The 25,346-nt window shown below is 46.6% G+C and overlaps 2 protein-coding genes across 2 annotated transcripts in view; one reads left to right on the plus strand and one right to left on the minus strand.

Annotated features, from left to right (window-relative positions):
• Positions 1 to 25,346, plus strand: part of snd1 (staphylococcal nuclease and tudor domain containing 1) — a 105,820-nt gene that overhangs the window by 33,193 nt on the left and 47,281 nt on the right. Inside the window, 2 exon segments of the mRNA XM_086022063.1 lie at positions 813 to 845; positions 848 to 921. Coding sequence (XP_085878189.1) covers positions 813 to 845; positions 848 to 921 — 107 coding nt within the window.
• Positions 16,987 to 21,732, minus strand: lrrc4.1 (leucine rich repeat containing 4.1). The gene has a single exon (XM_086022710.1). It carries the CDS (start codon positions 20,050 to 20,052, stop codon positions 17,206 to 17,208), a length of 2,847 nt encoding a protein of 948 aa, XP_085878836.1. The 5' UTR covers positions 20,053 to 21,732; the 3' UTR covers positions 16,987 to 17,205.

Genomic DNA, 25,346 nt, shown 5'->3' on the forward strand with positions numbered 1-25,346 from the left:
ATGTGACGAGACGAACTGCAAAGTCACTTCCACAGGAACGGAGGATTATCCGGCTGCGCGTTCCGGTACGACGCAAAAGTGCTCGCTAGTGTCGCGATGATTAATTCAAGAATCACGAAGACTGAGAGACACCATCTTGCGTCATGATTATTTCATAGTTTGTAGGTGCGCACTTCCTCTCGGCCGGATACGCTGTAGCGCGCGAACAAATCTCCTAAGGCAATCCTTCCCAAATTTAAAACCATGGCCCCTCATAATCATCCTGACAGATTGGCGCACACTCCACCCAAAATAGTCAAAAGTCTAAGGCGACATTTTCATGTCATGGTTATCACAGAAAGCTCTGATGTAGACATAGACCGATATTTTTTTTTCGGGACCGATACCGATTATTATCAGACAAGGCGGCCGATAACCGATATTTGGAGCCGATATTCATTTTTCGTAAAAAAGACATTATCGGCAAAAAAATCGGATTTGCATAATGTAGATTTTTTTGTGGGGTATTATTATTCCGATAATTTTTTGACAATATACATCTTTATCCAAAAAAAAAAAAAATAGCTCCGTATAGTTTTCGACAATAAATGAAGTTCTCCAAAATTTCAAAATGACAGAAAATTAAGCTTTCACATATCTTTGTTTTGATTCCAACACAGTTCTGTGCCGATATTCGTCAAAACGCAGAATACCGGCGCCGATAATCGGCCCGGCCAATAATCGGTCGGGTCCCTACTCTGTGTCCCAAAACTTGAAATCCACACAGAGCGTTTTTTTTGACTCGGGCGACGGTTTTCTTGTGTGTGACCCAGGTATCGAGTGTCCGCGCAGTTCCAGGAACACCCCCGGGGCATGCAGGTGGCGGAGCCTTTCAGCGACGAGGCCATGCTGTTCACAAAAGAGCTGGTGATGCAAAGAGAGGTAAGCCCCCCCCCCCCCCCCCCCCCCGGCCTTCTACGCGTTGGTGCTAAAACCCGCCATTCTGTCTGAGAGTGCATTTTTGGTGCAATGATGTGAGACCAATGTCTATTTTACTTTTATTACTGCGGCGAGGCCCCACTTGGACTTGTGTGGGGGGGGGGAGAAAAAAAAAAACTCTTCTGCTCTTGTTTTGTTGTGCACGCCACCATGTCAAAAAATCCAATTTAGCGGAGTGGCGTATTTCAAAAAACGAGCAAACGACTGGGGTTTAACTCACTTCATAATCACGGGCTTATCGATTTGAAAATAGAAAAAGTACCCGCTCGTGCATAAAAACATGAAGAGCGGCGATAAAATATACACGCGTTGCAATAAAGGTACAAAAAAAACCCCCCAAAAAACGGTAAGCGGGAACGGAGGTTATTTAAGCGAAACAAATGGGGGGGGGGGGGGGAAATGGATAAACAAAATCAGTTCGGCAGCGTCAAAGAATCTCACAGGCACTTAAGCCGGACGTGTCCGACCTTCGGTAAAATCGCAAGGAACAGCAACCTTTTCTCCACTGAAATTCCCTCCCCGTGTGTTCTCAGCTTCACCTGGTTGCGGATCAGCGCGCTTTGGGCTTTAGAAAACTCCATCCGCTGTGCGCCCGTTCATTCACATGCTAATGGCTTTTTCATAGGAAGCGGCGAATGGACCAAAGCCACGATTGGGGAGCTAGCTATAATCCCACCACCGCTTACTTACCCAGGCCACACACACACACATCAGAGTTCCCCCCCCACACCCCCCCCCCCACACACACACACACTCTTCATCGCTATCTCGCCTTTTTAAAGGGCCTTTTTGTGTCGGGTGGCTGACACTCATGTCCTTTGGTGTTTAAATTGTAATGGAAATAGTTTTTTTTTTTGGGAGGGGGGCGGGCGCACATAGGTTGATAAAGAAAGCCTTGTGTCCTCGTTGGGTACGCAAACCTCGTGAGTGGACGACGCGGGGTTTCTGTTTGTCAGATGGACGTGCATCGTTCGCGTTAGTCATGCTAACTTGTGCATCTCTCCTGCTTTCTATGCAAAGAGCAACTCCCAAGTGTATCAATTTGCCTGGTTTCTTCAGGGAATGACTTACTTCGGGACGTATTTGTGGGGGGGGGGGGTATGCGGTATGTCCCTTTTTACGAGTAAATTTCAAGTTCATGAAAAAGTTACTTAAGTTTTCTGCGATTATGGGTAGGGGTGTAACGATGAATCGAAAATTGAGACTAAATCGATTCGCCCAAGTTAATCGAAAAGTGGAGTTGATTAAATTCATCTAGAAAATGATGTCTCGAAAAAAAATTTTCATTCCAAATGCATAGCACATTTTGAATGTGTCGCTCATCATTGCGTTTGTGGGCGGCTGCAGAACCACACTAGCGCGCAGGGGCACAGCATGGTCGCAATTTTTCAAAAATGGAATCGAAAATGGGGAGCTGAAAATTGATGATGGAATCGATCATCTACTACAAAGTTTTGCAAGTGTGTGAAACGCTCAAGCAGAGCCCAAATGCCTTTGTTTAGAAAATTTTCCCCCAAATGCCTGGATGCTTTTGACGTACGTGTCGTAAGTAATCGGTCGGATGTCATGCTCGATTGTCCATACTGGCATTTCAATGTTATTTCTGGTGATGGTCGCCACCAAGTGTTTTTTTGTTCTTTTGCAACCTCGGAGAGGAGCATTGAAACAGAAAACCTCGTTGCCAGTTCTCTGTCGCCATAGATTTTCTCTCCCCTCGTTTGGTCTTCCGTAATCCCTCACCTTGTAGCTTTTTGCCACTCTCGGTGTGTTGTGTTGTTTTCTTTTTTCCGGGAGAGTTCCCAGCGTGAGTTGGCTCCACAGAAACATTGTGCCTGTAATCGCATCACTCTCCAGACATTCCCTTCTGCTTTTTTCTTCCGTCTTTCTATTTAATTTCTCTCACCTGCCCTCCCCTTTACAGCCCAAAAAAAAAAAAAAAAAAAATAAAAAGCGGTGAGCCTTTGTCGATTTTCTCCTGGGTTGCGACATCAAAACCTAACCTCAGCAGGGAGGTGTTTTTGTTTTTCCAAAGCCTTTCCCCCCCCCCCCCAGGATGAGTCAACTCGAGACGGGACACAATCGCTCATGTCCTGTTGCATTCGTAAAAAGCGGAAGCCAACGAGGCGGCCTTAAAACGATTCCCCATTGCAGCGCGCTGCATTTTTAATGAGTCGAGACGGCGACGTCGGCGAGGTCAACGATGTCGGGCAACCTGCGTCGAGATTCTGCCAATTTGCCGCAGTTATCCGATATGTTATGTAACTGTAGTCAGACAGCGGAATTAGGGAGATCTGGCTGAGTTGGACACCGCGTTGCCACCTCCGTTTGAAGTCTTGACAACCTTGTTCATGTGGTGTACTAACGAACCCTTACCCCAGTAGGCCTCTCGCTTAATTTCTTCGCCCACATTTTGCCTATCGCAACAAATCCAGCACATGACAGAGTCTCGACGGTCGTGTGCTCGTCAAATCTGGGCGATTTTACGCCTGATTACCCCGCTCCGACCAAATCTGCAATGGCCTCATTATCTGATGGCTCTTTATGTTGTTGTTGCGACTATCAGCTCGTCCCATCAGGCCACAGCGTGTGATTTTGTTGAGCACAGTTTTGATGCCGGGCGCCCTTACAGATACCACCTACCCATTTTTTATTTTTTTTGATGGCACTGACAAAATGGCCGAGCATCTTGAACGTGGATCATGGGATCAAAAATGTGATTTTCGATTAATCGAATCGGGTGAATCGATTTTAAATCGATTTTTTTTTTCTATGAATCAGTACATCCCTAGCACTAGTAAATTGACTACTGGATTTCGGGGGCCAAGCCTTTTAATTATCGGATCGAATAATCGTCACGATAATCAGGATCAAGTGATCGAAGCATATGCACACCTGGACCGGGAGTGGTAGCTGTCGTCGCGCTGCTCAGATTGCCTCGATTTCATTTGCGACCTGATCGCGGCTGCTTGTAAGTAACTTTCTTGGAACTTCCCGTCCAATCAGCAGGATTCTCCAATCTTAATTGACCGATTCATCAAGTTTATTTAGAGTCTCTGTAGCAATCGGTTCGACCATCACGTGGGCAGTGCGACTGTGAATCAATTCACTTATCATTCCCCGCACTCGCGCGGGGGGGCCCTCCCCCGCCACCCCCCCGGCGTGAGTCCTTCATACATCCGAGCTTCTTTTTACGTCTCTTATTTTGCCTTTGGGGGCCACGCAGGACCGCATCCACCGCGGCGTCCGTGCGCTCGCATTGATTTCCAATCCCGCCGGGAATTATTTTGGCGCGAGGCCGATTATGCGACTCCCGCAGCTAGGCAGGTGTCGGCAGTGTCTCTTTCATCGTAACGACCTTTCCTGCAGGTACTTGCTTTTCGCTCGTTCCCCCCCCCCCCAAGTCGTATGCTACCCATCAGCATGCGAAATGTGCATCCGAGGAAGATGCTGCATAATGTATGCCGTGGTTTCCTGCCCAGTGAAACGAGACAGACGGGAGGAGGTGGGTGGGGATGGGGGGGGGGCAACAGCGAGCGGCCCCCCTGGGTCCTTTTTTTCCACACCACACTCTGTAGTTAAACAAACCACCATCGCGCACTGCAGACAGCCTCGTATCGTAGATTACAGCCCCTTTACGGCCACGGAGACGAGGGCACCCTCGCGCGTTCGTAAACGCGGATCGACAGCTTGACCGGCGGTTGGGACAGTATGTAAAGCTGATCACCGCATAAAGGCCGGTTTTACTCTGTAAAATCTCTCCGGCAGATTAATTAGAGCCCGCGCGGCTAATCTTTGCCGAATCATGTTTGCGTTGCGCACAGTCGCGTTGTTGTTGCTTTACGAGCCGAGTCGTCATTCCACCCACTGTTGAGTCCCGGTCATCCCCACCAAATGAAAAAATGGCTCCTCTGCTAGATTTATTCCATGTTTCCTGAGATGACGGCCTTTTAAAAAATAAAAAAAAAATAAATAAAAAATGCAACCGAGGAAATATTAAAGCGCTTTTATGAACATAAATAGCTTTTATGGCAACCGGAACTGACCATCTGATCCCCGCCGGAGATGGTCTTATCTTCTTTTTTTTTTTTTTTTTTTGTTTTTTTTTGCACTCGTGCGTGAGGGGAGGGAGCGAGCGCGCGGACGAGCGCTAACCCTTGAAAATGGTGAATTATGGCCCCGGGCTGCGAATAGGGCGACCCACATAACTGCTTTCATGCCATTACGGCGGCGGGGAGATGGATGGGCCTGAATAGAGATGGCGCGATGAGAGCGAAGGGAGAAACCTGCTTACCGCTTTATTGCCCCGACTCGTTTACGAGGACGACCTTGCGCGTCAAGTGTGTGTGCGTGTGTGTGATGGAATGGCAACTTGGCCAGCCACTCTTGATAAACATACACTCTGCAAACAGTTCAAAGACACGGTCGCTGGGCGCCCGGGGACCGGCCGAATCCTCTCGGTCCTTTTCCCCTCCTACCTGAAGGGCACCGCAGTGCTCTTTGCCGTCAATTAGCGGCAACGGAATGAAAACGCTGATGCCACTCGAGCTGCAATACACTTCATTCGCTAGGTCACTATTCTGCTTCCCCCCCCCCCCCCCCGACCCGTCTAGTTCTTTCGCCTTATTTGACTCGGTTGTCATTGTCGGTAAAATTGGACTTATTGAATTGGGCTCTGACGGGATAATAACCGTCTTTCTACTCACGTTTGTGTGAAGAGGTGCTGTTCTGTGAAGTGTATTGAAGAGCATTGAGACATGTAATTCACTGCTTGGCAGGGTGACGGATGGACAGAAAGGTGGACGGATAGACAGTAGATTGGTAGCTTGGTGGATAGGTATAAAGTAGGGCTGTCAAAATTAAAGCATTAACTATGGTGACGAATTTGAATTTCAGAACGCACTTAAAAAGGAAAAAAAAAAACCTCAGTTAACTCATTCACCGCCATTGACGTATTTATTTGTCTTTTCACAGTCGAACCATTCGATCCCAGGAGTTTATTTATATATATTTTTTTAGGGCTGTCAAAATGAAAGAATTAACTATGGAGATTAATTTAAATTTCATAACGCACAAAAAAACAAAATAACTCAGTTAACTCAGTTTTATTTCCTTCCCGTAGCAGCTGACCTCAGTTCACTGTGCAGTCAAACTTCAAGGAGGGTCACTGTTGCAAAGACAGACTTTTTACATAGTTTTACTTTAAAAAGTTGCTGGACAGCTCATTGGAGAAATCCAAAAATAATTTGCACACTTTCATCTTTGGTGTATCGTTCAACTGTTGTATTTTTACAGGACAAGAACCGTAGTCAAGGATTAAAGAAAGCTATTAGAACAGTCTTTGAATCGAAATATCCTTTTCTTTTCTTTTCCCCACATTAATTCCAAGGTTTTACTCAAGTAAATATCGGTTCCAAGCTTCGAAAAAAAAAATGTAGTTGAAAAATGCGATTAATCGCGATCAATTATGGAAAACGTTGCGATTAATTAGTTGAAAAAATGTGAATCGCTTGACAGCGCTAGTGTAAAGGTACACCAGATGGGTTGGTTGATTGATGGGAGGAAGGTCTAGGGGGTTGGTAGATTATTTCTCTGGACTGGGATGCCTCGCTCAACAATCTATAGGCTATAGAATAAATGAATATTTCACATGTAGTTCATTGACTGAGCGTTAATTTACCCTTTTGAAATCATTTTGTGGGAGACTGATCCCCATCATATTTCTTTCTGCTCGATCACACTCTGCTTGTCAACTGCGTTGCTAAGGAAGAAAGAATCAATCTAAGTTGAGCATCTGTGCGTCGCATCGACCATTTTTTTTTTTTTTTTTTTTTTTGGATTGAACTAGCCTGCCCTGCTCTAACTTGATATAGCTTTGTTGTCAACTAGCATTTGGACCAATTCCATTCTCGGTCGGGATTATTTTAATACCCGGACATCTCGACAAATCTAACATGTCATGCATTTGTCAAAGCGCTTGTTGCTAATGCAGCATATTAGCACGCGGCGCCGCCCGGGCGGTGGCGCAGTTTGCCGATGTAGACCACACAGCCGTCGACGTTGCCGTCGAAACCTTGAACCGTCGATGAGCAAAGGTGTAACCTGCCCGCCGCCGATTCCGGCACATTTCTTGTGGCATGAATCAAAGAGAGACGCTGCATCGTCAGAATCGGTGTTAGCCAGTTAGCGTCCTGTTATTTTTGCAGATAAGTTCGAAAAGTTTAGTGGCAAGGCGGTGCTGTGGTTTTTAGTTTCTTTCCTAAACATAAGGTGAAGCGAGTCCTCTCTTCCCTTTTTTCTTGACTTGTCTCTGTGGAAAAAGTTTGGACAGTCCTCAACTCTCACACAATTTGATCTAAGCTGATCTTAGCTGTAGCTGTGTTTTTTTTGTTGTTTTTTTTTAAAGTTCGACTTAAATTTGACTAGAAATGCAAACAACTGCTTACTGAATATCTTGTGAAAACAGCTTGTGTCAGTTTTTTCAATATTAAACGCCCGGCCTTTATTTACTTGCTTATCAGCATCCGGGCCCCTGTTGAGGAGAGAGCCCCGCACCACTGACCCGCCACCCCCATTATGTCTCCAATTCCTTACGCTTTCCCTCGCATGTTTTCATATATTTCTTTTTTTTTTTTTTTTTTTTTTTATCTCTGCGCACCCGCCAGCTTGACAGATAAGAATAAATAAAAATGAAGCCTGCGACGAGGAAAGATTTTAAAGGCGGTAATCCTTGACCAGCTTAGCCCAGCATCCGTCCTCAATCCTGCGCCCATCTCAGCATCCCCTTCCGTTCCTTTACAAGACGTGGCGGCTATCTCGGCGCCTGTGTCAGCGATCAGCAACTCTCCGTCCTCATCCCGCAACCTCATCCACCACCTCCCCGCCTTTCTTTTCCTGTGTTTTCCCAAAGGGGACTTGGGGACATAAAGGGACGGACGAGCCTGGCAAAATCTTATTGGAATTAAAGCAAAAAAAAAAAAAAAAAAAAAAAAAAAAACATCAGGGGGATCGGGCTGTGAGCTTTGAATTCAGATAATGATAATGGCAGCAGTGGGCGACAGACTTGAGAGACGCTCGTGCACTATAGAAATCTATAAAACCCCCCTCGGCATGTATGCATGGGAGGTGCCATGAAACGCTGGCAGGGGCACTGTGGCTTTCTTGAAAGGCTTCGGTCGCCGGCTCAGATCTCTTCAAAGCCCAAACGTTTGCTTCATTCTGCTGCAAAGACCTACATTTAATTGGAGTAATCGTCATCGCGTTCATCAATCGACACTTTGCAGGATCCAGGCTGATTCGCTTCCGACGTTACGGTGCAATTCAAAACATCTGGCTGAGCTGTTTGGTTCAACTCCAGCCAAGGTTTTTTGCGAGCTTATCTTGGTTCTTCCAAGACGCCTGCTGGCCGTGAAGCTCTTAAAAAGCTGACACACTGGCTTCCACGGAAAGCGGTTGCAGAGTAACTCTTCATAGCGCCGTAGTTTTCCAACTACACGATAATTGATAACTTGGACGAAAAGTGACAGTGTGACAGTGACAAATGAAGGTAGATGAAAATCATGTCTAATTAATTACTAGGCTTGATTATGAATTAAGTTTGGGTTTTTTTTTGGTATGTAGTAGGGGTGAATCAAAAATCGATTCACCCCGATTAATCGATTCCACTAATTGAAAATCGAGTTGATTGAATTCATCTAGAAAATGATGTCTTGAGACGTTTTTTTTCATTCCAGATGCATAGCACATTTTGAATGTGCAGATCAAATGATGCTTTTGCGCCAAACTTCAATTTATTATTAATTTATCTATTATTTATATAATATTATTATTGATAGCCTCAAACATATTGCGTTTGTGGATGTCTGCGGAAACACACTAGTGCACAGAGACGACGGGCATGGTAGCCATTTTTTTTCAAAATCGAGTCAAATCGCAAATCGGGAACTGAAAATTGAATCTTGGGCTTGGTTGACTCGTTGCATCCATTACACCCTAGTATAATATGGTGAGCCACCAAATACAATAAAACCGCTCATTGATATTATTCGATCAAGTTATCCAGCAAACGCGCTCTATATTAGCGTACGATAGCTATGTTTTTACATTTGCCACGTTCGTTCGTTCGTCCGCCCGCCACCTTACCACCGGTTTTGCCACTTTTGGCGGAGAAGCGACACTCAAAGCGCGCACGGCAAGTTATTATCTCCTGGAACAATGCTAATGGACGCATGTACCGCTGTGAGCAAACAGTTTGTGCCTGCGCTGCCAAGCGAGTGGGAGGCCGAGCACTTGCCAAGTCTACTCTCCTGCCCCCCCCCGCCCCCCCCCCCAACCGTTGATTCCGCTTTCCGTGTCGACGTCTTTATAAAATCATCTGCTCTGTGCCGGCTCGCCCCGACGGAGCGGTTGTCCCTTCAGGAAAATTGGCTCGTTCAAAGAATGTGGGCTTTTATACTCGGAAAAGGGCCGTAGCTCGCTTCAGACAGAACACGGCCTTGGGGGCTGCGTTAAAGGGTCATTTCGGGATTCGCTGTATTTTTTTTTTTTTACTGACAGTCATGCAACGCTTACTTGCAAAGAAAAAAAAAAAAAAAAATAGCAGCGTCTTCCACAAACTTTTACCGTATAAATTACTTGGAAAATGAATGTTTCATTAACCGCTGTTTCTGAGACCCGATTCAAATCTGAGTTCATTGGCAATTCATCAGGCAATATTTTCATGGTAAACATTATTGAGCAAGAAGTCTATTTTTCACATTGCTTAAAGTCATCATATTGTGGGCTGGTCTTACCGAGAGTTCGCCAACATTTCCGCAGGTTCCCTTTTATTGAAATGCATCACTTGCACATCAAAAACTTCATGAATCATTTCCTGAAACAAAGCCCACCAATTTGCCCGGATCTTTCCGGATTACCTCCACGGTCTTAGGAATTTAATTGATTCCCTCCCTCCCTTTTGCTTTTAGTCTTTCCTCCCATATCGGCTTTAAGACATCTAACAAGGCTGTTTCATTCCCCCCCGCCAAGTTCACCCGTTGCTGCCTCTTTGATGCCGAAGTTCCTCTGAGGTTTTTCCTGATGAAACTTTTTTTTTTTTTTTTTTTTTTTTTTTAGCGTCGGCCCATCTTAATGTGCCGTCTTGTCTGTTTCGAGGGAGCGGCATGTCCATTATCATTTCGACTACAGAGAACTTAGTAACTCATGATATGTCATTAACTCATTCACCGCCAGACATTTTCAGACCCTCTTTTACTCTAACGTTTGGAAAGAAAAAAAAACTGAAGAAAAAATATCAATAAATTCCTGGGATTGAACGGCTGGGCTGTGAAAAGACGAGTAAATTCGTCGATGGCAGCGAATGAGTTAATGCAACAAAAGCGCAACAGTGATTGCGCAATATTGAATGTAATGGATGAAAACCCTCATACGATGCATCACTATTGATGTACCTTTCCATCTGTATCAATAATGTATCCGTTGCCGAAACGGTATATTCTATCTACTATCAATAGTTTGTCCCAACCCTCATTCAGATGCTACTTAATAGTAAATAACATTGACTTGACAGCTCGCTCGGCCTTGATGAGCTCTTATTTACGTATGCCGGCGTTTGCCGCAGCGCCTGAATAATTTTCTGCCCCGACATGAAAATGTGCGAGTGATCCACGCAGCCCGTCGCCGCTTTCATCTTGACATTGCTTTCATCGCGCGGCCCGCTCAGCATAGCGCAGCATCGGCACGATCAACGTTTTAAGTCCGGCTGGCGCCACGCGACAATTACTATCTCTACCGAGTGTCAATATTTCTCTCACACTTTTGCCCTCCAGTTGCTTGGCCCTGCTCTCATAGAAAGTCATAAATAACATTTGGCCTTGTTAATTCTTTTTTTCTGTCCTCCGCCGCCTTTTTCTTCAATGTCTGCAGCAATTCAGGGAGCCATTTTATCACCCCAATTCCACCCCTGCTCAATCCCCCAAATGTCTGCAGCCAGACATTTATTCCTCGCTGAGAAAAAATGAAATCCCCCCCCCCCGCCCAGAACAGTCGTCTAGAACTCTCACAGGGTTTACTTGACGGAAAACCAATCTCCTTATTTTTTTCCATCACAGCCACAATCCTTTGTGACTGACCAAAGGAAAATAGCATGGCTGTCAAAATGAAAGCATTAACTATGGAGATTAATTTAAATTTCATAACGCACTAAAAAAAAATTAACTCAGTTAACTCAGTTTTATTTACTTCCAGTAGCAGCTGACCTCTGCTCGCTGTGCGGCCAAACTTCGAGGAGAGTCACCGTCGCAAAGACGGACTTTTACGTAGTTTTACTTTAAAAAGTTGCTTGACGGCTCATTGGAGAAATCCCAAATACTTTGCGCGTTTTGCACAGCCAAATTCAAATACCATATTATTTGTACATCTTTGGTGTATCGCTCAACATTTGTATTGTACAGGATAAGAATCGTATTCAAGGATCAAAGAGAGCTATTAGCCTAGTTTTTTTCCACATTAATTCCAAGATTTTAATCAAGTAAATATTGGTTCCAAGGTTTGCAAAAAATTGTAGTTGAAACATGCGATTAATCGCGATCAATTATGGAAAGGTTTGCGATTAATTCGCTTGACAGCACTCGTAAATACACAAAGTTGGACACCCTGTCTGAGCCCAAAGTTGTGTTTTTAGTAGCACAAAAATGACTTCAATAATCTGAGCATGCGCCTGTCCAATGAGTTGTATTTTCAGCCCCGTGATTATGATTTGTATTGGGCCGTAAATCTAAAAAGAAATGCCGTTAAGTTTACAGCCAATAACTTTCTTTCCCCCCGCCCTGCTTGTGTTTGCGTCTTCATCAGTGGTTACCCCCTCCCTTCCTCACATATGCCCCATTTGCCGCTGTCCCTCTCTCGCCCTGGACGTGATTTACGACGCAAACTCGGCCTCGGCCCGCCGGACGGGCTCGTAAAAAAAAAAAAAAAACGAGGCCCCTCCTCCCGCAACACAACCCCCATCGTCTCTGGTCCCTGCGGAAACACGGGTGATCTTTTTCAAAAACGAAAACAAAAAAAGTCTGCTGGTGGGGCGTCAACACACGAGTGGTCGACCTTTAGGAGAGAATTTTCTACAATGCAGTATAGGGGTTTTTTTGCCCTCTAAAAACACTGTGTTAATTTAGTTAAATAGAATGTAAATAATTAAACTGTTCGTACATCATGATTAATTCATTTTGTCTCATCCGGTGTGCGTGCTTTGGCCACCATGTGTCAATATAATACACACTGATATACATGAAATAGAAGGTCACAACTTCTCAGTTAGCTGCAGTAACATTACGGTAGTCATTTTTTTGCACAGAGCAAAAAAAGAGAACTTTACACGTGTTGTTAGCACTTTGAATTCAAATATTTGTTGCTCAAACAAAGAGGCACCAATTTGATACGTCATTTGTTTGGTTTGACAGTAAACGTCAACAGAGTATGGAATTGGACAAGCTTGAAGTTGCTTTTTTTTTTTTTTTTGCAGAATTGTTCACTATGTGCCAAACTGCCGCTCGGTGTAAGTTGTGTTGACTTCACTGCCACAATCGAGCATGTATCTGACAGTTTTGCTCACGAGCCTAAGCGATAGATCGGCAAAGATACGGCTATTTCATTTCACACCATTTGTAACAGCAAAAACACATATTATCAAGATGAGGCGAATGTATGAAACAATATCTCGACACGTGAATTATTCTGAAAGCTGTCCGGGGCCTTGGTTTGACACGAGGACCAAAGCGCACTATCTGGCTGGCCCTGACTCATGTTGACTCACTAGGCAACACGCTCGCAGGCCTGCTCAGAATAGCCTGCTGCACTAGCAGACCGGCCAGTCACAGCGTACGTGCGCCGCTAAACGTAGTTCGGAGCCGCGTGCAGAGCGTTGACTAATTTGTGAAGATGCTTCTTTTGGGCGGTTGCAAGCTTGCTTACTTTGCGGCTTTGCGAGTATGCCTGGCAACGTGGGCGATTACGGTTAAAATGCTGATTATTCCAGTATTTGAAGTCTCGCTAATGACACTTAATCTTATCAGTCTTCTGTTGTTTTTGGCTAGCTTTCTCAAACGTTTTAAACGACGCAACCTCTTCAGCACCCTCCCACCCTATAACCCGAAAAAAAAAACACACAAAAAAAACATTTTAACTCATAAAATCCCATCTTGTTAAAAGAAACAACACAACAAAAACTATTTCAATGTGTAATAATGACGCCAGGCACACCCCATGGTAGGTGCTCGGGTACCATTAGGATTTCACACGCCACACTTTGCGGAATCTTGTTTGAAGCTGTCCTTATAAAAAGAAAAAACAAATCATTTAAATATGGAACTCCGATACCAGGATGCCTTGGGAGGGCACTTGCGTTATTACCTCACCAGCACAGTTTGGCTAATCCTGTTTTAAGCTGTTTTTATTTTTTTTAAAATCCGGGAACAAAAACAATCTAAATGTATAATTATTATAGATGAGTACCATTCCACTCTTAATCTTGCACACCACCAAGGGCGCGCATGCCACAGAAACCCTATTTAAAAGATTGTAACGGGGGGGAAAAAAAGAAATCCATTAAAAAGGGAAGGTAAATGTGGTTTTTTTTTTTGGGTTTTTTTTTAAACCAGGCTGCCATTACACTTTGAATCTTATGATCACCAGCTCGTGCAACCCCACCAAAACTAGCTTGAAGCTGTCCTTGTTTAAAAAAATAATAATAATTGAAAAAAGAAACAATGTAAATGCGTAATTATTACACCAGATCACGTTACACTTTTCATCTAGATTCCCCCCCCCCCCCCCACCAGCAGACTTGGGTCCTAATTTCTGATCTTTATCCGCTGCTATTGCAGTGCTTTGACCTGTTAACTGCAGCGTCGTGCGCACGCGTGTATTTTGCCAGTAATTGCACCCCCCACCCCCCCACCCCCACAGTCGCGTTTGTGCTGACCTCATGAACCTCCCACCCTCATATTCTCTCCGACCAGCGCCCACCACTCCTTAACTACTCCCAACGGTCCTGTCCATCACTTGTATCAGCAGTTCACGTCCACCGCCCCGCCCTCCCGCCTCATCGCTGTCCTCCTCCTCCTCCTCCCGCGGTGGCCACATGGCCCTGGCGTTCATATCCCCCGTTCCATCTGTAGCTGGCACTCTTGCATCACATTTGCGCCGCTCGCTTCCTTTTCCCTGCGCCGCTGCTCTCCCTTTTACCGCACCTGTTCTTTTTTTTTTTTTTTCCCTCCATCTTTTAAAAAAAATAAATTTTTTTAAATCACTTTTTGTTCTTTGATTTTTTTATCGCTACGATTCCATTTATGTAACTTCCTACGTCCTCCATTTACTTCCTCTTCCATGATTGCTGATAAACCGGATGAGCGGGGTGAGGATGGGAGGAAGGGTAGGGAGAGGGAGAAAAAAAAAAAAAAAAAAAAAAAAAGAAACAGGAGGGAGAGATGGAGCGGAGCGTTTCCCAAGGAGACGTGCCCTTCAGTAACGGCCGAGCCCATTGGCTGACGGATGACCCCACGGCCGCGTTGACTGATGAGCATGACAAGAGGCCTTTTATAGCACACACATGAAAGAACGTCACGCCATCGGAAGCCGGAATGCGCTGGCGCAATTTGCGCGCTGATTGTCATTTGTCGTAACATTACCAGTTTGAGACCGATGTACGTACATAAACTAAGCAAATTTACTTTGGCTTGTGTCAGCCTTTGCGATAGGATTGCAAATGTTGTTTCTTTGTTGTTGTTTTTTTTTTTTTTTTTTTTCCCTCCCCAAAGTCTCCCCTCCCCGCCCGCCGCCCCAGTGAAATGCTGACAGGCTTTACATCTCGTGCTGTTTGCAGAATGCGCTCAAATATTTAAAACGCAGGCTGACTCATCAACGCAAAACCCGAAACGGCGAGCAAAGCCTTCGTCAGTGTCACCGTAAGTGATTTTTGTCGGGCCCAGCGAGCGAGCGAGCGCATGCTGCACTGCGGTGGGCTTACAATCGCCACCCCACCATCCCTCTCTCCCCACAGTCCAATGACAATTATTAGAGGGAAGCGGAGCTCACATCTGACAAGGTACTAATTAAGCCGCAGCCCTTTAGCATTAAAGCAGACCCCCCTCCGTGTTATTATCGCGCCGTCCTCCACTGACGCCACGAGCCTTCCTGCGCCGGAACATCCAGTTCCTTCCCGTTCCCCCCCCCCAGTTTGACACAAGATGAGAACACAAAACTCCCGAATTCAAAGTGCCATGCCACACAAACACACACATCACTCTCTCTCTCTCTCTCTCTCTCTGGACATCATTAGGCGCCCTAAGCTAACCGCTACGCCGTCTTTTTTTTTTTTTAGACTGCAGGTACGCAACCAGCCCACTCCAAACTCCCAATTCCTGGTCAGTCCGGTTATGTAAACTTGTCATCTAAAATACACTCCTACTATTGTCCTTTGGGTCGGATGATTCAGTTTGAAGCTTCTTTTGTTTTGATTTACCTTGATATTCACAACATTTGCTGACAATCAAGGCTTCCGATGTCAGACGGAGGGGTTTTGTAGTAGTCTTTCATCTTTCATGTAGAGCAGGAGTGTCCAAACTTTTCCCATCATGCACACAAATCAAAGAAAGCTGGTGTGACTTTTCATATCCGTCAGGCTTTTGTTCATTCAACACGAAAATGAATCAGGATGCACTCAGATTTTGCCGTGGAAAACTGGAAGCTGGTCTCCACTTTCATACGCAAAACGCAAGCTGTCATTCGTTTTGTTTACTAGCTGTATTCCCTAGATTTTTTATTGTATTTTATTTTTTTTAAGTGGCCGTTTAGCATACCTTTCCTGCCTTTTTGCGAGCGAATAAGACAAACTGCAGACTGCCACATATGTTGCATGTTATTGCCCTTTGTCAGGCGCTAATCTGCGTAGCCACATTATGATAAAGGGGGGGCGGTCGTGTCAGAAATGAAGAATGCCCAGTTAACGGTGAGACCTGCACACATTTGTCACCCTAAAAAGCCCCCCCCACCCCGCACACACACACACACACACACACGTCTCCCACCATGCTGATTGATGAAGGCACAACAGCTGGCAGCGCAATGAAAAGTGAAATGAGGATCTATATTTTCCGGGCGAGATGACGTCTTCAACAGTTGAGTCGCCGTTCCACCCGAATTTATCACCCTTTGACTCTTTGACGTGCGACCACGTCAGCTCGTAAATGCCTCACCCCGGAAGAGGTTTCCCTCGTCAGTGGCGGGTGAACAATTGTTGCCATTTTTTCATCTTTAATATTACATCAATGTAGGCATCTACTAATCCGTTGACCAGCACGATATCGGACTGTGGCTTCAAGCTATAATGTCACGAGTGTAGCAACTGGGGAGGGATAAGCAGCGTAGGACCCCTGCACTGTGATTCACATCTGAGTCATTCGGCATGCACGGGGTTAAAAGCAATACCGCTGCATCTTGCTGCAGTATCTACAGCAATTGGCTGATCTTTACAGAAATACACCAGGAGAACAGGAAACTACAGCATATTCCATTGTGTGTTTCTTACAAAAAAAATCTTTTTATTGCATTTATAACATTTGGCACGGTACAAATTCTTGGTGCTTTTACAAGATAAACCTGTAAAGATCAACGCTGACCTTTTTTTGTTTGTTTGTTTTTTTTTTTTTGTTAAAGAAAGGACTTTTTTTTTGTATAAATATTTCCTCTCATCACTGCATTCTCAGTAGCACGGTGTAAAAATCTCACAGAATGCCCAGCCCCCCCTTGTTTTTTTTTTGTTTTTGTTTTTGTTTTTTTTCTTTTTAAACAACACTACCCTCATTTGTCAAAGTTAAGACAGTTTCTAAAACAACATATTTTAAATAGAAGTTACAAGTTAGAAAATAGTTTCATTTTCTTTTTAATATATGTATCTCTGTCACCAGCTCATGGTAGTTTCAATGTTTCCATATATATATATATATATATATATATATATATATATATATATATATATATATATATATATCATTTATTTATTTATAAGCATGTACAACAACAACTTGCCAGTCTTTGCGCCTGCTCTGTACAAAATAGTCATTTCTGTCCTTTTTTACCATTGTGCATTCTATTGCATGATTTAAGTGGGGGTAAGGATAAAGGGTGTGGCTCGGCGGGCAATAGCTGGGGCCTAAGGGTGGGCTATCTAAACATTTTTTAAATCTGAGTCTCCTGTACTTTCTCCTTGGTGTGAGTTTTAATGACAAAGGGCTCGGCCATTGCTGTGATGGTGCTGGGCAAGGTCCGGGGCAAAGAATTCCCCACGTTGTTCTCTGTCCATTTGGCCCCGTGACCACTCGGTTTGTAGGTGTTGTATTTTGGCTTCATGGTGCAGAAGTCCATTTTATGGGGACTGTAGTCCACCTTGTGTGGACTGTAATCCATTTTGGGTCTCTGGGCGTGGGGACTGAATTGCGATTTAAAGGCGCTGAAGTCCGCTTTGTGCGGGCTGAAGTCCGCCTTAAAAGCGTTGTAAGGGTCCTTGGGTTTGTAGTTGCTGTCGGGTTTACATTTCTGGACACTGTAGTCCGTTTTGGGTTTCGGCTGAGTGCTGTACCCCGCCTTAAATGGACTGTAATCCGGTTTAGGTCTCGGGTGAGTCCCAAAGTCGTGCTTGAATGGGCTATATTCAACCTTGTGTTTATGCTGAGTGTTGTAGTCTGACCTTAATGGGCTGTAATCATGTTTGGATTTTGGTTGGGTACTATAATCTCTTTTGAATGGGCTGAAGTCAGTCTTTTGCCTCGGATGAGTGCTGTAGTCTGATTTGAAAGGGCTGTAGTCCGACCTTGCTTTCGGGTGAGTCCCAAAATCTGGTTTGAACGGACTGTTTTCTGCTTTGGATTTGTGAGTGTTGTAGTCCTGTCTGAAGGGGCTGTAGTCAAGCTTTGGTCTATGGAGGCTAAAATCTGGCGTAGATTTGCGAGTGCTGTAGTCTTGGACGGACTTGTGGCCATGGAAGTCCATGTTGGGCTTGTATGTCGTATACTCTGCTTTCGGCTTGTGAAGGGTGAAATCAGGCTGAGGTATGTATTCGGCCTTGGGTTTGTTATAGCCGTAGTTTGTCTTGTGACTGAAATAGTCCAGTTTGTGTATGCTATTATGGTCTCTAATTTCAGGTAGTGTCAGAGCTGTCTCTTGAGCCGCAGAAGCCGGTGGTGGAAGGTCCTCCTCGTCAACCTGGATGATTTCCACGGTGCGAGCAGCCGCCACCGTACTCCTCTGCTGGTGGCGCTTTCTCAGTTTGTAGAAGGCAATGAGCATCACGGCAGCCATGAGCGTTACTGCCACAAAGCAGCCGATTATAATCTTGGTGGTTTTCATGACCTCATCCAGACTCGGGCCAGACTTGCCAGGCTTGCCGGTTGCCCCTTTGAGTCCGGGCACTGCAGATGGCTTGGCTGCACCAGGTGGGCTGTCGGTGCTTTGCAGCAACACAGTTGGTGTGGAGATGAACACTGGCTGAAAGACGGAGGGTGAGGCAGTTGTGGTGGTTGTTCCAAGGCCCAGTCCTCCTCCCGCTACGCCAGCCACTGCAGTAGCAGCAGATGTCGTCGTGGTCTTCTTGGGTTTGGGCATCTCTTTGGTCGGGCCCAAGACCTCCACTGTGACAGTTGTGAAGTAGCTCAAGTTGGATGTGTTGAGCTCAGCCGCACTCACATTGAGGTAGGCCGAAGCATTGGACCTGCCGGCTGCATTGGATACCATGCAGGTGTATGTGCCTGTGTCAACGGCCAGGACATTTGAAAAATTTAAGGTGCCATCGTTAAGTACAGATATCCTCAGATGACTGGAGGCGTGAGTCAGGATAGTCCCATTGGGCAGGAGCCAGCGTACTGAAGACATCTGGGCCGTGCGACAGCGAAGCTCAGCGACTCTCCCAGCCGAGATGTTAAAATCCCTTGGCGCATCGGCAATGAATGGAGCGGAACACTGGGTTGCAGCTCCCTCACCTCGGTCCACCTCCACGAGCTGTCGGCCTCTCATGTTGGCCGGTGACTGGCAGCGTCCACAGCAAGTCGAGTTTGTGGGGATGTATTCCCTTAGCCAGCGTGCTAACCATACAGCATCGCAGCCACAGTTCCAAGGATTATGGTGGAGATGGAGCTCCACCAGGTACCTGAGCGGGGAGAACAGATCGTGGGGCACAGCGCTCAGGTTATTATGGGCGAGATTCAGCTCCACCAGTGACGGTAAGTCATCAAAGGCATTGCGTTCTATCATGGTTATCTGCGAGTTCATCACCCATAGCTTTTTCAGCGACTTCAGGCCTTTAAAGGAGCTTGGCTTTATCACAGCGAAGTGATTTTCGGAGATCTCCAGCTCCTCCAGGCCCTTAAGGGGACTCATGTTTGGCATATCGCCCCTGATGTTGCACATGCCCAAGTTGAGGTACTTGAGATTTTGTAGGCCTTCGAAAGCTCCCTCTGAGATGTACTCCAGTTTCCGCAACTCGCCAAGGTCCAGTCGCATCAGGGAGGGCACCCGGTTAAAGGCATAGGAAGGAATGCTCTCAATGGGGTTGTTCCTCAGCCACAGTTCTCTTAGTTTGGACAGGTACTCAAAGGCCCCACTAGGCACCACCGTCAACCGGTTGTCAAACAGCTCTAGAGTGTTGAGGCTGGTGAGTCCATTAAACGCACCCACCTCAATCTGCCGAATGGCATTTCGCCCAAGCTGGAGCACCTCAAGGTGGTGCAGGTGGCGGAACGAGTCAGCCTGCACCGCCTCAATGGCGTTTTCCATCAGATTGAGGTGTCGCGTGTTGGCCGGTATGCCCGGGGGCACGCGAGTGAGGCCCCGTCGGGTGCAAACCACCTTCCCCTGCTGATTACTGCAAGAGCACTGTGGGGGACAGCTCTGGGGTCCTTGAGAGGCCGCCGCCCCTAAGGCCAGGGAGGCGCTGCTCCATGCTCGTGCCATCAGAAACACTACACAGAGTAGGGCGGCTTTCCTGGCACGATGCGCAGCTACCCTCCCCAGGAGACTCATGATGTGGCACATTCATAATTCAGCATCATCTGGGGGGCTGGTGGTGGTGTGTGGGGGGGGCGGTTTGGGTACAGGAAGATGAGATGGTTAACTGACTTGAGTGTTACGGGGGGACTAAAGTTAAAAGGGATAAGGAGACTGAAGATGGAAAGGGCACATAATGATATTGGAAGGAGACTTTTGACTATCTTTAGTTAACAGTGTATTCCCATGATCTCTGCTCAGGAGTGAGGGGAGTGGGTAGGTGGCGCTGGCTGAATTGCAACATGTATGCGAAGGACATGGTGGTAAGTTAAGCAACCAAAAGCCATACTACAAAGACAGAAGTCGAGAAGGTAGGGTGTTGCAAACTGATGCAAAGAGGGGTTGAAACACTAGACACCTACCTCAAGTTAACATTACAGGTCCTTGAACAGAGAATATATAGCCCCCCTCGCAACGAGCTGTGGCGCTCACTTGAGATGCACGTATTTCCCCGAGCAGCAACGAAAGCCTTTTAACAACTGCCCTGCTAAACCCAGGGTGAGCCCTTTTGTAAATCCATACATCCAATCCGAAAGATTCGAAGGCCCTTTATGATGAGTGTTTGTGTCTTGAGCAACAACAACAACACCAAAAAAAAGATTGTATAGAGGAATCCACTCAGGCTCCCAAAGAAGCAGTGCTCCACTGCTGGCTTCTGGCAGTCAGATCCTCTTGCCTCGCTTGTCCTTGGAATCCGGCAGTTGATCCCCTCGATAGACACCTTATCCAGGTTTCCATAGCACTGGTCGTGTGACACGATTGTCCAAAAGAGTCAGACGGGACCAAATTAAAAGGTTGAAAGAGAATTCCAAGTCCCTTTTTCCAGCGTTCTTCGCTTTTTGTTTGCAGCGCTCCGGAGGTGAGATTGACAATCTGGGGGTTAAAAAAAAAAAAAAAAAAAAAAAAAAGCCCCCCCCCTCCTCCTCCTCCTCCTCTTTATATTCCTGTGCCCACTTTTCAGTGGTTGATCATTGGGTCGGTTGGTCAGTCTGACAGCTCTTCTATCTTTCCATCCTCAATGTGGCGTCGTGTCCACGAGAATTTTTTTTTTTTTTTTCCCCCCTCGTCTCTTTTCCTGCGCACTCGGCAGGGGTTGCAAAGGCTCAGCGCGGCTCCCGACTTTTCCCCGCCGTCTTTATCCCCTCGTCCCCTCTCGTCAAGTTGCCGCACACTGCGGCCGTGCGGCAAATTGCAGACGCACGCGCATCATCCTTGCCAAGCGCACACAGCAGCAGCTGCAGCCTGCCTCCCGCGCACTTCCCAATAATCCGTCAATTTCTTCAGAGCGGGGGGGGAGCGGGATGGGGGATGGAAGTCGGAGAGGAAGGGGGGGGGGGTCGCCCAGAGGAGTGTTGGTGTTGATCGAGGGTGGGGGGGTGAGTTTGGAAGGAGGAGGGGTGGTGCGCAGTTTCTCCTTTCTCTCCGTTCTTTTATCCTCTTGCTTTCCAGTCCTCTTTTTCTCTTGTTCTTGTTCTTTTTCTTCTGAAAATCCCCCCCCCTCCTCTTGTGGCGCTGATCAGTGCCTCCTCTCCGACGCGGCGTCCGACCAGGAGAGAGAGCAGCAAGGCAGGCAAGGCGAGCGCAGGGTGCGAGCAGGGCTTACAGGCGTGACGTTAACAGTAGCGTCGATGTGGAAAGGATCCGTTGTAGCAGCTAAAGGAGAGAGAGTGAGCGAGCTTGGATCTTGCGCTCTCTCTCCCTCTCTCTCGCTCGCTCGCTCACTCACACTCCCTCTCTCTCTCTCTGCTCGCTCTGCAGTGTCCTGAGGTAGTTGGGTGAGCTCAAAGCACTCAGACCTTTTTTAGAGATGCACCTCTTGAAAAACCAGTTTGCTCCCGTTGTCCCGCTGCACTCTTATTTATTTTAAATGTGCTCTCGGTGCCTCGCCTAAGGCTATGTAAAGTTAGAGGAAAAAAAAATGCAGTGTGGTAACCATACCAGTCGAGAATGCTGTCTCACCCTTCACATTTTGTTCTCTAGTGGAAAACTAGAGGAACATGAATGGAGTGCTGACGCATTCTGCTCCCGGAGCTTGTGTCGGATGCGGATAACTACGACGCCCGCCCCCCACTGTCTACTTTCCCCTCACCTTTCTTTGCTCTCAGGCTCACCCACCAGCCTTCACTGTGTCACTTGTGATTCTAGCAGCAAGCCATTTTCAAGTATTCCGGGTAGGTTAGGCATGATTTTGAGATACAAACCTGATTAATTGCTTAGAAGTAGAGGGCGTAAACCCGTCGGGACCCGTCTTGGATCACCTGTGAATCAGAAGCATTGCATGTTCAAGCCGTACCATGGACCAATATACTAAGGATGTTTTTGTTTTGTTTTTTTTCTGGTCTCCTTGAGCAAGGCAGAGAATACCAGGACCGGCTTTGGGTGTGACGCTGACTTCATCCCTTGCATTGGATGTGCGTCAGATTCTGCATATCGCCGGCGACGGGCTGAAATCTTTCATCTCGAAAACCATTACTTTTCAGGCATGTTAGTTGAGCGATTAACATTGCATCATCAAAGAGAGCAGGCCATTTTCAACACTTTAAATTGTTCAATAAATTGTCAACATAACAAACCCACATGAAAGCTGACCGATCGTATGGATCTGTGAAGAAATATGAAATTGAATCCGTTTTTGCGTAGGGGGTCCAAGTCCACTGAACACCCAACTGCCAGGATTCCAGCCGTTTTTCTGTTTCACTTTCTGTTTGCGTCATATGTTTCTGTCATCACACGTGCGCACTTGGAGCCTCCACAACGTATGGGCTTTAACCCGCGACGGGAGCAAAAACTTGCGATCCCGTAAAAGGTCACTCTCAGGAAGGCAATTGGCAGGAAACGAGACAGGCTTTACCTTCCGCCCCCTGCGGCAGTGGAGCCTAAAACAAATGCACCCTACTGTCCCATCACCTCTATATCACCGATGATTTGTACGAGCCCCTTGTCCATTAAACTGGGAAGCTTCGTGGGTAATTGATGGTAGCTAAAGCTTGCTGTGACAGCGCTTGCTAGGTGTGTGTGTGTGTGAGCTAGCGGATAAGCGTGTGAAAGCGAGAGAAGGAAAAGAGAGGGAGAGCAAACACGGCAGGCAGAAAAGGTCATAGCGCCTGTAGCGCAGTGCACTATTCCCACCGGCGCAATGAGCACACAGCCGAGCTTCTGCATTATATACACCCACAGACTTTCTCCTTTACTTCACCGCAATTGACCACCAATGGGCTTCAATGGAGCACATGGCAGCCACATGAGTATGCAGAGGGGAGTTTCCTCCGTTAGGGTGAAGTCCTTCCCCTCCGAACAGGGATTCCCTCGCAGGACAGCCAGTGTGATGCGGTGCAACCGCACCTGCCTCATTGATTGTCCAACCGAAAATAGCACGCTAGGCTATTAAGTCGCAGATGTGTGTGTGTGTGTTGGTGAAAAGCTGCTCTGTAGACATAGTGTGCCACCGTTTGGTGAGCAGGTGACCTGGAATGATTGTATCCAGACCACCCATCCGAAGCTTCAATGACCCGGAACATACCTCACAATGGCTTTTCGTCCCGTCCACTTTCCCTGTCCCCGCGGATCTCCTCGTTCTGCGGTGTATTGCCGTGGCACATCTTTTTATGCCTGTCAAACCTTAATGTGGTCAACCTTTAGGGGTGAGAGTGTGTACCCAGAGTGGGGAGCCAACCAAGAAAAAAAATCACTTTTCTCTTGAGAATGGCGTTCACCCGGAGTACAAGGCCGAATGTGATCCCGGGCAAATTTGCATACTCGGGCCGAGCTGTTGGATTTGGAGCCGCGTTCCGGGGCGTTAGGTTGTGCTCGTGTACAGTGCACAGGGTGGACGGCAGCCAGGAAGCCAGGTCACACAGTGGGGCCCCATATGTTCAGAGTACAACACACACTCGCCTTGACGAGACGAGTGTTGTCAGGCCGTACCTCCAGGACCGAGCGACTGGTGATGAACCGATGAGCTGTCAGAGATGTGGGACCTTCACACCATCATGCCAGCCCCGATGCCCTCTACCTGCCCCGAGGCTCTCTGGAGCTTCCCTAGAACCGGAGGGGCACCGCATGTGGTTTGGGGGTATCGCGCGACCTACTTTGACGTGGCTTTGTCGACCGTGGTCTTTCGACGGGAGTATACAAACTGCACCCAACAGCCCCTGGGGCGAGTGCCGGCAAATCTGGGCATTGGCCAGTCACATGTAGGTCAGCAGCCTGTGTCCGTTTGCATATGTGTGCGTGGCACTAGTTCCATTTGGATTAAAAGGCCCCGCAGTGCAGCATAGCACCAGTGACAATCAGATTAGTGGAACGTGCATCTGAACGCTAAGACTAACGGTAATGTCATCGCCAGGATCAAGGAATCCCAGCGCCAGTCCATCGGCGAGCCGCGTATGGTTCGCTATGTTGATTCGATGAATGAATGAATGAATGAATGACCCCCAGTTGTAAAACAATATTGTTGTCGCAACATTGATCATTACGTGCAAATTTTTCAGTGCTATGTAGCTTAGCAATTTACGGAGGTGACTCGAAAGGTCATTCACGTCTTTGGTGTTAAATCCTAAATTTAAATGGACATAACAGGTTTTCATCTTCTAATTGGGTAAATGTATTCGATTATTTGATTTGTCCTCTTTGTCCTTTTTCACGTGCTCAACGGTTTTTGTCTTCCTCAGGTCTATGCGCATTTATGAGACCGCCACAACCGATCTTACATGTTTTTCTTCAGTTATATCCATCGCAATTACCGTATCGGGAGTTATGCTTCAGTTTCCACCGTAATTCTTTTATATGGAAATTCAAGGAGCCGTGTCGGGGTATCGTCTTGCGGTTCGTAAGGAGTCTACAGCAGATAAACTGTGTAATCATCCTCCCTTGAACGTGCTGCCGAAAAGAGTTTTTATTCAGCAGGGAAACGAGGCGCACTATTTTCAGCCCCGTCCTGAGGACTATTATGAAATTTTTGCACCAATTCGAGTGGCCTTTTAAGTGGCCTGTAATGTCCCAGTGCTTGATTGCGCTGCCCACACTGATGCAATATTATCTTAAGCCACTTTTTCCCAGCCCACTGCACTGAAACGCACACGTGCAACGCAGCGATGCTGACCTTCAGGCTAAAAAAGACCTGATTACAGTCCATCCCCGTTTTCATCTTCATTTCTAGGAATTAATACTGTGAGAGATTACACGCACACACACACACACATACCAGTCACAGCTTGAACAGCTTCCCTGTTTGTGATATCATTTCATAAGCACCGTACAAGTTTAATCACGAAGCAGCTTTT

The sequence above is a fragment of the Filicampus tigris genome, chromosome 22 (assembly GCF_054856515.1).
Source record: "Filicampus tigris isolate MCC_2025a chromosome 22, RoL_Ftig_1.0, whole genome shotgun sequence".
Classification (NCBI taxonomy): Eukaryota; Metazoa; Chordata; class Actinopteri; order Syngnathiformes; family Syngnathidae; genus Filicampus; species Filicampus tigris.